The following is an 18,311-nucleotide window of genomic DNA, read 5'->3' on the forward strand; positions in this document are numbered from 1 at the left end:
GTAACTTTTTAAAATTCAACTGTTAACGCTTTACCTCTCACTTTGACATCTGTCCCTCTCTAGTTGTTACTTGGCAACTCTAACCCCACCCACTCTCTCACTTTCGTGCCAAATCCTTGTTTAAATTGTATGGCCCTGAGTTATTTAGTTACCCCTGAAGGCCACCCTGGGGACTGAAACTGTAATTGCTTGTTAAATAAATACGATTTTTTTCAACTTCTTTGCCGTGCTGGTATTTTGGATCACGTGTGTGTGTCTGTGTGTGTGTGTCTGTGTGTGTGTGTGTATTTAGTTTTTTCTTCATATATACATAATATATGCTGTCTGAAATGTCATTGGACTATTAATAAATCTTTTATTTCCCTATCCAGAACTGAAAACCACAATCATCTGCCCGGCAACAGAAAAACACATTAAAAAGTATATGCAGCAAGATGTTTATCTAATCCATGAAACAGGGGAGGACTACAAAGAGATCACGCTCCCCTTTATTGAGGCCCAGAGCTTCAGCATACAGGTAACATGCAAGCATGTAATAAGTGAGACCTGTTTTATTTATTTTAATACATTTGTTACATAAATGCTGTGGGTGCTACAGGGAACATATCTAGCCCCCAAAAATCCAGGTTTCTTTAAGAAATTGCAAACTGGGAGCAGGCCCTGCAGCACCCTGCAGCACCCTGCAGCACCCTGGAACCTTGTACAACAAACTTTAGCAGCATCATGCAGATAATGCCACCACTCTGGGTTTCACCCGGAGACTACGGGTTTTGACCAGGTGTCTCCGGGTTTTCCTAGTAAACCTCCGGGTAGTAACCCGCTGACGTCACTACTAATGCTGTGTACAGTCTATGCGGACAGTCTGGCGATACACCAAACAAGCACTCTGCTGTTATTAAGGGAACCCCAAGCCCGGCACGTCTCTGTGCTCGCACTCGGCTGTTAGCAGGGGAAAGCCCCTACCCGGTGCATCTCCTTGCCTGGGCGGCCAGCTACTAGTGCAGGGAGATAGATGGACACCGAATGAGGGAGTGGTTGCTTGACAGATTCAGTGGATAGACATCGTTTATCTAGTAGTTGTTCAGCAGTGTAGCGGATCAGCTGAATGTGTACTCTATACCAGTTTTCCACTTAGCTAATAGGAAGTGGAGGCGGGTAGTATTTAGTGCAGGGAGCTGGATCATCAATCACTCCTGACGAAGTTGGCAGTAAGCCAACGAAACGTGTAGAGCGAGAGGAGAAACAACCCCAGATAATCGGCGAACCGTGACATCAGAGCTGTAGCGGAACCGAGTGCAATTTCCAGCGGCCGCATGAGGAGAGAGCACAAGGCATAACCAAAGAGCTGAGGCGTCCACTGGAGTATGGAGGAGCAAGAGATACCTTTTTGATGCCCTGAAAGACATTACAAAAATGTGTGTGCACCCAAAGGGACTGTTTTATTTTGTGTATATTGTATTAAAAGTTCTTTTACATATTGCAGTCCCTGTTTCTCTTATCCTCACTCAAGATCCAAGTTCACCTGCACCTACAGCTGTATTCACCCACAATTGTTACAGCACGGATGGGCTGATGTCTATCCACGGAATCTGTCAAGCAACCACTCCCTCATTCTTTGTCCATCTATGTCTTCTGAAGAATCCGACTGCTTCTTTTAGAGGTTGAGTAGTTGCTTAGACTTTCTATTTTTTTAATTATATTTTGTAATATCTTTTTCTGTTTATGCACACTGTTATAGTGGTCATTTTACGAGTGCTTATTGCTTGCTCTGTTTGTGCTATTAGCACTTTTAACCACGAGGTGGTGCTGTTGCACTGTTTTTACATTTGGGGAAGCAGTGAACAGTTTATTTCTTCTATAACTAGTGCAGGGAGAGCTGATTCTTCCCTATCTGGCTGAGCGCTAATATTCATCTTGGCACCTAAGCAGAGTCTGAGGCAAGTATACTACCAGGACTTTGCTGCTACAGAGTTGCTAACCTCCAATACTATCAAGGAATACCTACCCTTCCTATCCTGTCCGTTCACTGTTTATCCCACAGTCACAGGACTTTGATAACTCTGCAACGACACCAGCCTGACAATACTCAGACTGGATCTAAAAGGGCCTTTACATTCAGCCCTTACTCACGTGAATCTATACAGACATCTGGCATTTATATATGGCTCCAAACAGCCCCCTCTCATTATCTAGGTGCTGGGACACTTAAGAGACCTATTATTCAAATTTGCATTGTTATATTTAGCCTATCTTTTGGTGCACTAATCATCTAATAGGGGGAACACAGGCTTACTTGTACACATTGTACCTATGGTACTAAGGCAACAGCACCCCTTACCTTAATTGGGCAATATAGCCCACCGGATAACCAGCAGGCATAGTCTGATAGTGTCTGAGCATTACCTAGGATTAATTGCCCACATAAAATTACAGAGCAATACCTTGAGTGCCCAATTTAATTTACAGGGCAATTTGAACAATATTGTATTGATTGCTGCTAATAAGAGCCCTCATATTGTTCCACTTTCAGTGGTCTACACTACAGTGGATTACACCTCCATTGTTATACGCCCCAGGTGTTTAAAAAAGAAAATGTGCCCCATTATTTTTATCTGGTTAGAAATATAATTTTTTTAAAGCATATACACTATACTATACACTAAACTAGGGGTTACCTCATAGGTTTTTGTTTAATTACACTGTTCACAACAGTATTTCATGTGCATTGCTGAGTCTCAAGACTGATACCACTACTGAACAAATTAGATCTGAGAGTGCATGTAAATGGGTTTTCTGTACTTTCTCAGCCTTTGGGGAAAGATACCTCTTTTTATGCTATTGCCACTACCCTAGTACACCCAGACTACTATCTAAGACTAAAGGTGAGTGTGTGACCTTTTTTGTTTATACCTTCCGGGGTGGTGGTAACCATGGGCAGGTGGCGGCGTCGACAACGTCTTCCGGAATCTTCCCCTGCAACTATTGGCAATATGTGCTGCGTTGCCATAACAGGAACGCCACGTGAAGTAACGGCATCATGTGACGCACGCCATGACAAGACACTACTTGACGTCATGCGCTGCCACGTTGTCATGGCAACTTGATGCCGCAATGTCACGCAGCGTCCCATTGTCATGGCAACGCTGCGTCATTTAGCGTCACAATATTGAAGTGAGTTGCAGAGAGATGCCAAGAGGACGCCAGAGGTAAGTACTGTATTTAAAGAATATATAATCTCCGGGTTGGCCTTCTGTCGAATGTGGCAACCCTGTGCATAAACAACACGTATTCGATGTCTGACTGGGCCTTGAATTTCTTATACCAAACTGGAATTCCTGACCACTTGAATGAACCTTTTGATACCCGACCAGTTCACACTGCTTGGTAAATATGACTCTCTGAGTAAAAAAACAAAATATACTTGTGATCTGGGAAAAAATGAAGATGTTTTTGCTTTTGTTTGGTTCTATGAAATGTATTATTTTTTTAGATAGTTATTGTCTTCCAATAATTTTTTGGGGGTTGTGAAGGTATTTTATATTTAGCCTTCTATAACAAAATAGATGTAGGCAAATCGTTCATGATCTTTACTTAAACAGCTTAATGTACAGTAGTACATCCTCCTATAATATTTTTTTTTTTTTTTTTAATGGTTGCATTTCCTCTCCCCAGAGCTTCTGATTATCTGGATACAATGTATAGTCTGTCCTATTTGTGATTTTAAAGTTAGGCAGTTGACTTTAATTTACAAATCCATTACATATCGTCTTTAAATTAGGGGGAAAAGGGTGTGTGTGCCCTTTAAGTGAAACATCGTTGTCTTTTATCTTGTCTTTTGTCACTGTTTTGTCACAGAAATTGTATTTGTGATGATGTTTTCAATTATAAATGAAAACACAATTTCAGTGACAAAATGAAAAGGTGTTTGTGTGTTTGTGTGTGGTCTCTGTTTTTTTTTTTTTAAAGTGAAGTGGGTTGCTGATGCACCTGTGCATGGCGCTGGTGGCTGCTGCACATGCGCACCGAGCTGGCTGCTGAGGATGTGCGCTAGCCGGCAGCTGAGGATGTGCGCTAGCCGACAGCTGCAGCAGATGCGGCGAACTTGTGACTGACATGCAGTCATTTCTGTGAGAATTTTCGTCAGCGTGAAGACTTGTTTTTCCCTATGAGATTTTTGCTACTGCCAGTAAAGAAGTTTAACTTCAAAAACTTGTGATAAGAGTATTTAAATAGCTGAGCGTTTTTACATTATTGGCATTGCATATGTTTAATTTGTGATGTGTAGGTTTGAGTAGCAAAGTGTATATAAATATATTAAGCTAATAAGGGGGGCATAATTGCACGGTTTTGAGTTGGCTGCATGGCTTACATCTGGCTTCAATGATCTGCACATACTGATCTGAGACCCCCGAAACACACATCCTCTACCGTTGCCCTTGAAGTCTAAAATAGACCTTCTCTTAGGCAGTAACTAATTTTCTTTTAAAGAAAAGACCAGTGGCACTGCTGGAATATGGTGGCACTCCGCCATCTGGAGGCTCAGACCGTGACTCTGCTTCTGAAGATAAAACATCACTCCCGATCTCCATGAGAGACATGTGGCTATGTTAAAGAAATTAAAGCAGCGTTGCACTTCAAATCCCAGATACTTTAACTACCCAAAGGAGGAAATAACCTCCCATTTCAGGTATGTATGAGCGCACAGAATCACTCATTCACTCATTCACAAGCTATCCAATCCAAATAAATTGTTGACCTCCAAGGACAAGTTAACTCTATCCTGGGAAGTTTGGAGGATGCTGAAAATAGGTCAAGGCGCAATAACATTTGAATCAGAAACGTGCCTGAAGACATAAGAAATGACTTGCTATATTCAAACCTCTCCCACCTTTTTTACTTCTCTGGTTCCAGCCCTCACAGATGAACTGTTGCAAACTGATCTCTTTGACCTCCAAAACGTAAACATTTGATTAGTGAAAAACCTTGAGACATCATTATCTGACTCCACTATTTTCTGAGAAAAAAAAATTACATTGTACGTGTCTCCAGATCTCGTTCTGAAGTCCATTTCGAGGGATCCGCCATATAACTTTTTCTAGACATAGCTCAGGCCACACTTGCCAGAGAGTGGGAATATTTCTCCATCGCTGCTATCCTGTGGGAAAACCAGATGAAATATAGGTGGTGTTTTCTCTGGAATTTTCTGCTGTCTCATAACTCCTTTCATGTCATTATCTCGCCTAAGGAAGGCAGATCAGTCCTGGAATTATTGGGCCTCGAAGCAGATTTATTTATTTATAAAAATGATGATGCTGAAACCGTGGTCTGTAGTTCTGTCAAGGCCTCGCCTAAACTTTAACGATCTGCCTGGTTGTTGTTACCAAGCAGTGTAAACTGAGAATCACCTAGGATCTCTGTATTCCAGTCTCGCAATGTTCCTGAACTGAACAACCTGTTCTGTTCCTGGCTTTGTGGTCTTCAGGCTGTCTTGGGGCTCGCTACTGTTTTTTGTCTTGGTCTCCTTGGTCGTTCAAGCCTTTAAGCATTTGACTCCTGTTGGAAATATCTTCATCAGACTTTACTTTCACCCTGGATTTTCCTTACAGCTGAAATCCTGCATCCTGAGTCATACACAGTTAATCAAAATACTATTGTTGGAGAGTCTTGGATTTAGATGGAGTCTCACTGAGTGTAATTAATTTCACGACTTTATTGAAATATTTTACACATACCTCACTCGATTTGCAAGGTTGCTATACTCTGAAACTATGGAGACCGCTGCAGTCTCCTGGAATAGTTGTGGTGGTAGGGTTACCCACTGCTTTTATTGTCCTGCCCACCCCCCCTCATTGCAGTCTTAGCAATTATTAAGTTCAGGCTCTTGATATTATACATTTTTGGTGCTCTATGTATCTGTTTTTTAATTTTACTATATATTTGACTTCAAGCCCTCCCTGAGCTCACATTTCCTCCTCTCCACCCACCCCTGTCAAAAGCTCTGTCTGCGGTCCTCCCAATATCTGGGTTTCATGGCCCTAAATTTATCTCCCACTACCTCATAAATCCCTCCCTACCTCATAAACCCCACTCTGATTTTAATTCATTGTACTAGTTTAATCTCATGGTTCCCCCTCTCCCCCCCCCCCCCCCCCCCATCTCTCCCAGTCAGATCCTGTTCAGTTCGGTATGCTTTCTATGTTCTAGGCATGCACAAAGTTCAACATTGTATAATTGAATATTTCATTTAACATAATTTCTCAAACTGCAAAAAGTTCAAATTCTTCTAAAAAATTGAGAATAGCCCTTCAAGAGGTTAAAAGATTACATGGTGATAGAGTTCTCTTTTAGGCTGGGGCCATAGAAGGGGAAGCAGGGCTGGACCGCGCTGACGCTGAAGCTCGCCTGCTGAAATCTGTGCGATTTCATGCCCATGCGGGGGGAGACTGAGGGAGGCGGGGCAGTGACGTCGCTGGGCCAATCGCCCGCGACGTCACGGCGCCGTGACGTTAACGCTGCTCTGCGCTGATTGGATGTTTTCAGCCGACAGTGTTCTGAAAAGCAGCTTGGCTGTCGGCTGGAAAATCCAGCGCCTCAGCACGCCTGCGGACGCTCGCGGAGCCCCCTCTCAAGGCATCCTCATTGAGAATGCAGGGGCTCAGCGCGGCCTGTCCTTCTATGGACTCGGCCTTAGGCGACCCACTTAAGAAAAAGGGATCAACATCTTCTTTTTTGTAAATTATACCCACAATGTTTTGAAGTGTCATCGAACAATTAAAAGAATGGGATAACCCTCCTTATTCTTAAAGATCTACATTTTTCTTTACAAATGTAAAAAAAAAAAAAAAAAGGCCTTATTGGTACATGTAATTTGAGATGCGTTAAAATAGTTAATGCTCATGCTGCTAACGAGAACAAAAATTATTTGATTCAAAATTTGATTAAAAAGATTGAAAGTGTACAGCATGGGATGTTGATAGTTGAAGGTGACCTGAATGCTGCTTTAATTCATTAATCGACAAGCCAACTCCCAATTCTCCAATCTTCAAAAGCACATTATCTGAGTCTTGGAGAGGGGTTAACTGTCTGGGCCTGGTTGATTCCTGAGATTACTTGGACCAAAAGCTAAAGATTTTATTGTATTCTCATCCCCCCCCCACAATAATGTAGAAATTACTATATTTTCCTACATTACTGTTTATGCAACAATCTCACTAAGGCAGGCATTTTAGATTCTGCATGGTCAGACCATTCTACGATCCTCTTTTCGTTATGATGTTGAATAAGTATTTATTAGCAAGTCCTGATAGTAGCAGAAATTTCATAGGAACTCCATCAATATTTTGACTTGAACGCTTCAGATATTCCACATTCCATCGTCTGGGACGCCCATAAGGCTGTGATCCGCGGCAAATTTTTTGCTCCATCCTCCTGGAAAAGAGAATAAGACATTAATTTATAAGAAAGATGTATTTTATATCAATTAGAATCGCTTCACAAATGTATAATAAAATACAAGCTAGAGGAGAGCTGAACCAATTACTAGTTTTCAAAACCAAAAAAGGCTATGCGCTGGATACGAAGATACTCCTCCCGTGGGAGGCAGGAACGGCCCGCAGCCGAATGAAGACCGCAGCAGGCAATGGTGATGAAGCAAACAGTTTAATCAGACATCAGGGTAAAAAAGTCTGGCGGATCCTCTGACTCGTTTCAGCCCGTGGGGCCTTTGTCAAAGAGTGATCCGCCAGTGCACATGCAGCCCTAATATGAGATGTCTGATCTTAGACACCTGCGACCAGGGGATGATCAGCAGGTGCCTCAGCAAACAAGTCATTCAGGGAATACAAATAACCAGGATAAAAAAAGTTAAAAAAACAAATTGCAGACATATGGCACAGGTTAAATGAGTATCAATGAAAGTATACATATAGAACCCACTCAAAATCTGCAACTGTTATACAAATTTAAAAACAGATTTACAAAACCAGACTTAGTTAATTAATTAATAAATCTGAAAGTATACAATACTATATAAGTTATATTGAATATAATAAAGTTAATATAGGACCAAGGATAGATGAAACTGGATGTATAGTAATGTAATATAGTATATAAACTAATTGGAAACAGCATGTGAAAATAGCAACCTTTAACCAATATTATTATTTGAAAAAAATAATAAGATAAAAACAGTAAGAAAGGGGAAAAGGGGGGTGGGGGGGAGGGGGCAATGGGACATAATCAAAAAGCTATACCACTAAATAACAATATGAGTCACAAAGTCACAATAGGTTGCTCTACAAAAAATGTTGCAATTCCCAATCCACGTTTAAACCGTATGGAAGCAATGTATGGAGAGAAGATCCAGTACATTTCTCTCCTATTGAGAAGATGAATTCTATCTCCACCTCTTACATTAACGGGGACATGTTCAATGCCAATGAATTTGAAGTTGGATATACCTCCTTGTGGGCACTCAGAAAAGTGCCTAGGCACTGGATGTGTGGTATCTTTTTTCCGAATCAGCCTCACATGTTCAGAGATACGCACTTTAAGTGGTCTAATAGTACGACCGACATATCTCTTATTGCACCCACATGAGATGACATATATAACATAACTGCTATTACAATTAATAAAATATCTAATTTTATGTCTATTTTTGGGGTACAATGTGTGTATTCTCTTTGTGGGGACAGCAAATGGGCACCACCTGCACAAACCACATTTATGAAATCCTTTGGGTATATGTCCCTTAGGACTGGGGGGACATGATTGAAATAAACTTTTTGACACTGAAGTGGCCAATGTGCGTCAGTCTGTGTGCGTGCGCGCGTCAGTCTGTGTGCGTGCGTCTTTGTGTGTGCGTGTCAGTTTGCGTGTGCGCGTCAGTCTGGTGTTGCCCCCCCCCTCTCGACTGTTCCCCCCCCCTTCCCCCCCAGCGGAGGAAGGGGGAGACGAGGAGGGCTGTGTTTCAGTTGTCAGTTCAGCATCATGTCTGTGTAAGGCCTCGGACATGGTCAAAAAGACAGTGCTGAGGCGCGCTGAGCGGAAACATTATCCCTATCAGCGCGGCTTTAGACTGCGCTTCCGCAGGCGTGTGGAAATGCAGGAGACAGGCAAGTTTAAATTTTGCCGCTGAGGGAAGCGCCGGGCCGGTCACGTGACTGCCAGAAGCCAATGGCAGTCCGTGACATCGGCGCCGTGACGTGGCGCGCTAGCTCCGCCTCCCGCCCGGCACACAAGCCCGCTCGCTGGCGCTCATGCAAGGACAAGAAAAATCTGCTTTTGCAGGAGAGCATGAGCGTCAGCGCTGCCCAGCGCTCTTCCCTGCACCATGTCCCAGGCCTATGACACAGTGAGCAGTGAAGCTCTTCCCTGCACCATGTCCCAGGCCTATGACACAGTGAGCAGTGAAGCTCTTCCCTGTACCATGTCCCAGGCCTATGACTCAGTGAGCAGTGAGAAAAGCCAAAAAACGGAACAACAAACACAACACTGAGGTAGTTGATCCGGACAGGCAACCACCAATCACAGATAGAGAAACACAGCATGAAGTATAGAAGGGAAAGGGAAGAAATCCTCAGGCGCGTTCTTCTGCTTGTGGCTCCAGGATATATGTGGACGTAAAAAATAAAGGAGAGAGGGGGACCACAATGAGGGAAAATTCAACATACATGTATATCTTGACTTTGTATTTGGGGGAAATAAAAATGGGGGAGGGGACACACTCACACTGGGTATCTGGTCTTGGTCAGGTGTCTGTTCCTCTGGGTGGAGGGTGGGTTGGGGGTGAGGGGAACCCCCCTGATGACGCAAGCGGCCAAAAGTGTTTGGCATAGGGGGGAGGTAGATCCAGGCTCTACAGAGTGTCCCTCTCACGGATGGGTTTGTCGTGTGTAGCCTGTTTCCAGTTGGAAGAGTCTTCTAGGTGGTGTGTGCAGTTCAACAAGCGGCAAACAGCAGGGTGGGTTTCCAAAACGCCTGTGCACGGGCTGGATCCACCTTCGTCTGCTTTCTTTCCTGCACACTTCTCATACAGCCTCTGGTCCTTCGCGCATGCGCATACGCTTCCGGCTAGATGCTGGCCAAAGCTGGAAATCCAACCTCCTCACTACGGTGGCCTGTGATGACCAAAAAACGTCAGACGCGTTTCGCAATAGCTTCCTCAGTGACGCATGAAGTGACTATTGCATATAAACACACATGAAAAACAACCAGTTAATAAACAATCATGAATTATGTACTAGAAAATGTAAATCAATAACATAGAATAAAGAAAGTATGGATTCATTATCTCCTGCTGGTATCAACCAAGATTGGGAACTTATTCATTTTTTATGAATATAGATTATTTTATATTTGATTCATTTTTTGTTGCATAAATCAATATAGAAGAACCCAGCTTCAGCCAAGTACAAAGTAATAGTGTGGGGGTAGGGTGCTAATGGGTGACGTACAAGGTGAGTATTGAAGAAGCAAGAACCCACTATAAGCACTCAATACCCCCTGATGTATGATGAGAAAATAAAAAATAATTTTTAATGCTATACTAATTAAAATAATGGGTGTTAAAATTCAACAAATGACTCACATATATGATACCCTATGATGAATATATATTGATATTCCGGGTAACTAAGTAAGGCGACAATTTGAGGTTAATTGGATCAAACTGTCCCAGGGAGCCGGTATACAGTAATCCCTATTAGTGGTTAATTTGGTGTACACTGGTATCAGTGAGGGGCTGTTCAATACCTGTCTCAGGTGTCAGACAGGTCCCAGATGGTAAAGGTGAAATGTGAAATTGATCATAATATGCTAGGTACAGACAAAGATCAGTATTTCAATCCAGTGTGTGCTCACTTTGCAAATCATAAATCCATAAATGGAAAGTGTAGACTCTCTCTACAATCCAACATGTAGCCACCTAACAGCAACTGGTTAACTCCAGAATAGTAAAGGAGTAGGCTGTTAAACACTGAACACAATGTGCAGAGGCTCATAGACTCCTATAGGCAGTGTGGTTGTCAGTATACCTGTGCACATATTCATGAATGTGCTTCCACTGTCAGGAGTGCTAATGCCACTATAAAGCTGTGTATGATCAAAAGAAACCTATCTAGTATGCAGAAAAAGGTTTCATGGTGGACACATGTAGTCACCTAACAGCAGCGAATTAGCTCCAAAATAGTAAAGGAGTAGGCTGTTAAACACAGAACACAATGTGCAGAGGCTCACAGACTCCTCTAGGCAGTGTGGTTGTTAGTATACCTGTGCACATATTCATGAATGTGCTTCCACTTTTAGGAGTGCTAATGCCACTATAAAGCTGTGTATGGTGGAAAGAAACCTGTTTAATGTGCAGGAAAAGGTTCCTTGGTGGATGCTGAGTGAGAAAGAGACTCTGTTATAATACTGCCACAAAGCAACACTGAACACACTGTTAGTAAACTTCTCAATGAGCATATGGTATACAGATCTAGTGAAGGTAAATCAGTCACATATGCACCATATTAATTCACATATAAATCACCTGGGTACTAGCTCATGAAGTCCAAAAATACAGAGAGCTAATTCCACTCATAAATGCACACTCCGTGGCTAATATACCCCTAGAAACGGTGTGGCTGTTGGTATACCTATGCAGATATTAATGAATGTGCTACCACCATTAGGAGTGCTGGTTACACTAATGCATCAAAATAACAAGGGAAATCAAGCAGCCCTCGCCTCACCATGCGTCACCGAGTCACCACAAAGACTCCTGCCCAACATTGAAGGGAGTACACGTTAGCCGTCTGGCAGCTGTTTGCTCTACAACTCGATAATGCTGCCACGTGAGTACTGACGGCGCGCGTGCAAGTGACAGATGCTGACGCGCACGTTTCGCGATTAGAAACGCTTTCTCAAGGCTAAGTGTGAGGGGGAAGTCCCATAGATCGTAGTAAAACTTATATATGCATTGCAGTGATTCTATTGGCTGGAAGTTTCTTCCTGGAGGTGTGTCCATGCAGTGCTATTGAAAAGTCACTAATACAGCACTAACTGATAAACCTAGACTCTCCTTAAATAAATGCAGTTGATGTAGTCACAATATCAACTGCAGCAGTGCATAAATTAAAGTAAACTGCACTGCTGCATTTGATCTCTGCAATCAGTGTTTAATACTCCTGATGGTCAGCGAATTGTGAACATGGTAATGGGGTAAAGATACAATATTAACCCCTGAGAGGAAATATAATAAAAACTCTATCAACATGGATGAAACTTGTAAAGTACATATAATCAGGTTATAGCATACTCATCTTCTGTAAATGATGCATACAGAGTTCAGATGTTGTAGAATTTATATCTAACCTGTTATAAGGGATATTAAATACAACTAATAAAAATGGCAGGTGAAATTGGCCCTGTGGTATAATGTAGATCGGCGTATCATACACTTGATGTAACTTAGCTGTGTGGCACTGTTTACTATGTAATTGACCGACAGTTAAAAATATACAGTATGTAGTCACGGTGTAACAAAATGTGATTGCTGGGAAACACATTTCTGTGCAGCAATAGAGGTAAGTAACAGATAAGTATATATACAAAAGATGGAATATATACCCCTATTTATAAAGGGGGAAACACTCCTATGCCACTAACCGTATATTCAGTTATACTCATATGTGCCCTGGGTCAGTTGACGTGATCTTAAATGAATGGGGTAAACACAAATCCCTCATTCAAACCTTTGGGCGATAGTGTCTGTAATGTATATATCCATCTTGCCTCTTTTTGTAACAGAACTGTGTCCCAGTCCCCATGTCTACGGTCCATTGAGAATTGGTCCATACCAATAAACTTAACAATTGTTTGTTTATCTTGATGAACAGAATTAACATGTCGCGCTAGAGGTTTATCCGTTTTATTGCGTATGGAACCCATATGTTCCAAGACCCTTACCTTAAATGGGCGGCGGGTCTTGCTAACATATACTTTGCCACAGTCGCAAATGGCTTGATATATAACGCCTGTGGTCTGACAATTAATAAACTTTCTGATGTTATAAGTCTGGGTTCCATTCCAATTTGAAAATGTACTGGTGGTAAGTATGTGATCACAAGCCTTACATTTGCCACATTTGAATGACCCTTGTGGTTTCGGGGGTATCCAGGTCCTCTTGACCTCTTCATCAAAGTGGCTATGAACCAAAACATCGTTCAAATTTCTTGCCCTCCTGCTGACCATAAATGGATGGTCCTGCAAAAATTCACCAATAATATTGTCTGCCCTCAAAATATGCCAATGCTTACATATAATATCCCTAGCATGTTTCCATTGGTTATTAAAGGAGCTAATAAATCTTACTGTTTTGTCATCCGTTTCTGTAATCTTATCTTGTAACAATGAACAGCGTGGAGCACACTTGGCCCTTTTGTATGCCAACTTCACTATTCGCTTGGTATAGCCACGTTCATAGAACCTCTCGACCATCAAGCCTGCCTGTATCTCAAAATCGGCATAGTTACTACAGTTGCGTTTTAATCTCAAAAACTGTCCAACTGGGATACCGTTACTGAGAGATCTAGGATGATGACTGCTGGCAGTAAGAAGGCTGTTTGTAGCTGTGGCCTTGCGGTGAATCGTGGTAGAGATGCACACATCTAAGAACATCACTTTGTCATGATCATGTTCTAAAGTCAAAAGCAAATTAAGTTCGTTACTGTCAAGAATGTCAACGAACTCCAGAAGTTCATCGATGGTGCCATTCCATAACATCATCACATCATCGATATAGCGTACCCATATATCGATGTGTGATGTGTATGGCTCCATTTCTTCTGAGTAAACCAGCATAGTTTCCCACCACCCTAAATATAGGTTGGCGTATGATGGGGCGCACTTTGTACCCATGGCCGTACCTTGAATCTGATGGTAATATGTGTTTGCAAACAAGAAGTAGTTATGTGTGAGTACAAACTCGATCAATTCGGCCATGAATGTATTTTGTGCCTTATAGAATATGCCCCTTGTATTGAGGAAATACATAGCTGCTTTTATACCAGCATCATGTTTGATGCTGGCATATAGTCCTTCGACATCCATCGTGACATAAATGGTTTTGTCTGTTACAGTAATGCCATCAAGTCTCCTCAACACATCCTTAGTATCTCTAAGGTAGGATGGCAGAGATTGTACAAATGGTCTCAGGATACAGTCTATGTATGAGCTAGTTTTTTCAGTTAGGCTCCCAATCCCCGAAACAATAGGCCTACCTGGTGGGGGTCTCTTGGATTTATGTAGTTTGGGAAGGCTGTAAAAGGTGGCTGTTTTCGGGAATTTGACCAACATATAGTCGTACTCCTCTTGACTGATGAGCTTGGTATTTAACCCTTTTTGTAAGATGTTCATTAGATCTTTTTGGTACTTATTAGTAGGGTCATTGTCTAAGACTTCATAACAAGCTACAATAATATATATACAATATAATATTGTATAATACAATAATATATATTGTAATGTACTGTATAATATATATACTGTATATACTGTATATTAATATTATTTTCCCCGTCTTTATCTTTTCCTCATTCTGTCTACAGTACAGTAGTTCATTGAGAGGAGAGGTTTTGTGTACATCATTACTGCTGTTTGTATACTGTACATTTTACTGTACAAACAGATTAGACTGAACACAAAAACCCACCTCCCCCCAGGCTACCCGTTTTTTCCTGAAACGACAAGAAAACAAAAAATTAGTGCAGTTACTGTACTGTATGTGCGTACTGTATTATGGCATTGTGTGATGTGTAGAACTACTGTAGGTGGCTGGTGCTGCTTTCTCTGGAAAGAAAAAAATTGAGCAGTTAATAGGCAGTTACTGTAGTACTGTCGAACTAGTCTACTGTATATTGGAACTACTGTATACTCTGACTACTGTTAAATTCTATGTACTGTAACCTGATGGCTGGTGCTGCTCTCTCTGTAAAGAAAAAACTAACTACTGTATACTCTGACTATCTTGAAAGAAAAAATCTGTGCCATACTTACCTGTATCATACTGTACTTACAATACTACAGCACAGTACTACTTTCCTGATGCTTGCCCATTACGCGCGATGACAATGGGCAACACAGTGGCAATATGGTCTATATATTTATTGCAGCGTTCCACGGTGAGTACATCGTTCCAAAAACTCATTATGCCTTTCAACAACTCATCCTTTTTGGAGGGTTTCGCCACTTTCCGGATATGGTCCTTCAGCTGATGCCAGACCATTTCGATCGGATTGAAGTCTGGCGATCTGTCATTGGAAAAAAAGGACAATTGGTTTAAGAGCTAAAAACAGTGGGGAACAAAAATGGGACACGGTCTACTGCACTTACTCCGCTGGCGTCTTCACCCAGTTGATGCCGCGCTCAAGGATATGCGCCGTTGACGCGGTGTGCTTCGGATCGTTGTCCTGGTAGAAGCGGTGACCATTGGGGAACTCGCGTGTGATGTATCTCGGGCACAATGTTGTCTTGGAAGAAAGCTTTATTCATGATTCCTATAGCAAGAAAAGAAAAGTGCTCAAAAAACTGCACAATAGTACAGTACAGTGCATACAGTATGGCAACACTAGTAAAGTACAGTGCATTAGGCGACATTATATTTGATACATTTTACCTTCAAAGATGACGATGCAACCCGGTCCATGCCTAGAGATGGCACCCCACACATGCAGCTTCACAGGGTGTTTTTGCCGCGGCTTCAAAGATATGCGGCCTTTTTTGTGGAATGCAAAGCTTGCAAATCTCTCCAGCGACACAGTAGACACATCAGTGAAGATGCAATCCTGGAAAGTCTCCCCACTGTCGATCCATGCTTGGGCCTGGACCACCCTTTTGATTTTGTTTGCGTCCCGTATCATGGGGTATGCTCTGTAATGACAAGGAATAATTTTTTTTAGCAGTACAGTACAGTTTGCTAAACAACACTTTTACAGTACCTCCTGTACTAACCTCACACGTCCATATTTCCATCCAATGCTGCGTCTCATCTTTGTACAGTATTTGTAAATAAATGTTTTTGTACTGACTCCACCAATAAAAGAACAAAAGGGCAATTGGCGTGGGAACTTCTGTTCTAGGGCACCTAGAAATAAAATTCATTTTGCCCCTAGATGTTAGGAACCCCCTCACTTGACCCCAACAGGGTCCGACCAGTAATGGCGGCGAGAAAGGGTCACGCCGGCGAGGAGGGTCCTATCACTGACCGTAATGGCGGAGAAAGCCACGCTGCTTTGAGCAGAAACCTGGAACCCATAACTCCGGTTCTGTTCAACCTAGAGGGCTCAGATTCGGTCACCATGTAGTCCTAGTTCCGTCAGGATTGCATGGCAAATAGCGACCCTCTCGTGGCAACAGAACGGAGTCAGGGTAATCGCGCAATTGGCGTGGGAACTAGGGCCTCGGTCAAGTTCACGGCCAATTGGCGTGGGAACTTCTGTTCTAGGGCACCTAGAAATAAAATTCATTTTGCCCATAGATGTTAGGAACCTGGCACTGTATAATGTAGAACACACACAATGTAAATGATACTGTACATGTAGAATAAATGCATAGTTTTATTTTTCGCGTTTATTACACAGTATACTTTACGGCCGGAACAAGGGCAAAAAAACTGTAGACGTGGGGTTTTGAATCCGATTCAGCAATGTGCAGGCATTGTCACACAACGCGATATTATCCATCGAAATCCCCCCATTAGCCGTTTTCTTTTCTGAGGAAAAACAAAAAGAAAAGTTTTAATGTACAGTAATGCTCAGCCCCCTAAAGAAGTACCCAGCCAGCCCCACCAATAATTTTCTTCTGTTCACATGCGCATGCGCCTAGCGTTCCACCAATTGTTCAGTATCTGCAGTACAGTACTGTAGAAGCCGCTCAGCCAATAATATTGCTTACAGGAGAATCGCTTGACTTTGGAATCGCACCGATATTTATACAGTATTGTCAAAATAAAAAAAACAGAAAATAATACGGCAACAATACTCACCATAGTATTTCCCATTCAGCTGGCACTGGCGCTAGTCCACCTGTAGTCAGCTGGTGAGGCTGGAAATCGCTTAGGTACATGCAAGCTTCATCAAAACTGCACGCAAAATCCGACTCAGGCTCAGGGTTGTCACTGTCGGTGGGAATGAAGCAAGCAAAGGGTATACTTAAAAACAGTGTCTCTTGGAATGTTATCTGTGCTGTCCCTCCCCCGTGTGTGGATGTGATTAATGGCTGGAGGTGTTAAATGGTTCCTGAAAGTTAGTGATGTGAGAGTGTATGTGTGTATCTGTGTGAATATAAATGAATGGAGAGCCCACGGTGTATACAGTGCTTTACAAAAGGTGTGTGTGGAGTGTGAGTTAATATGAATGGGTAGGTGTGGAAATGTGAGAGATAGTAGTATGACTAAATGTGTGTGTGTAGATACTATGTGGTCCCTATTGGTGTATAGGGATGGAAAAACAAGGAGTATTAGTATGTGTAAGAGGCAGCTGTGTGTGCATACATATAGCACAGTATGTACAGATATGGCCTTTATCGCTCATGGGAAGAGAGTTCACTTGTGTCAGTAATGACTCGGAAAATTTCGATCTCTGTTTAGGCCACCGCTAAGTGTCCCGAACAGTTGCATAAATTTGTATTCATGCAACCGTCTCTCTTTCGGTGTTTTAAGATTACCTTTGAGTATGGCAACCCTCAGATCGTTCATCTTATGGCCAGAGTCAGAGAAATGTTCACCGACAGGACTGTCTCTTGTTCCGCGTGTGATGCTGTGGCGATGCAGGTTCATTCTCTTGTTTAGCCCCTGCCCCGTCTCACCTATGTAGTAGCAGCCCCCTGGGCATTTCATGCACATGATGAGGTACACGACATTGCTGGAGGAACAGGTGAACCTTCCTCTAATTTTGTATTCCCGATTCCTGTGTGGTATTTGTATTGTGTCCGCTGTGTAGAGTATTGTGCAGGTTTTGTATCTTGCGTCCTGGCATGGTTTCGTCCCACATTCAGTTGTACTGCTTAATACTTTACTCTTCACCATAATATTCTTGAGATTGAGGTTGTCTGTATGATAATAAGGGTGCTTCAGGGAAGACCTGTTGCAGTCTTGTATCTTCCTGGAGGATGGGTTGTAGTTCCCTGGCGATCTTGCGTAGGGCTCCTAGGTGTGGGTTGTATGTGACCACCAAAGGTACCCTGTCGCTTGTCTCTTTCTGTTTGTAAAAAGCCACCAGAATACCAAGAAGTGATCTCCTTAAATACAAACAGAAAGAGACAAGCGATAG

The 18,311-nt window shown here is 42.4% G+C and overlaps 1 protein-coding gene across 1 annotated transcript in view; it reads left to right on the forward strand.

Moving 5' to 3' along the window:
- The first annotated feature begins 349 nt into the window (after positions 1-349).
- DCPS (decapping enzyme, scavenger) overlaps positions 350-18,311 on the forward strand; it is a 28,390-nt gene continuing 10,428 nt past the window's right edge. The window contains exon 1 of the mRNA XM_075603297.1: positions 350-517. Coding sequence (XP_075459412.1) covers positions 425-517 — 93 coding nt within the window. The 5' untranslated portion in view covers positions 350-424. The remainder of the gene's footprint in view (positions 518-18,311) is intronic.

This window comes from Ascaphus truei, chromosome 6 (genome assembly GCF_040206685.1).
Source record: "Ascaphus truei isolate aAscTru1 chromosome 6, aAscTru1.hap1, whole genome shotgun sequence".
Lineage (NCBI taxonomy): Eukaryota > Metazoa > Chordata > Amphibia > Anura > Ascaphidae > Ascaphus > Ascaphus truei.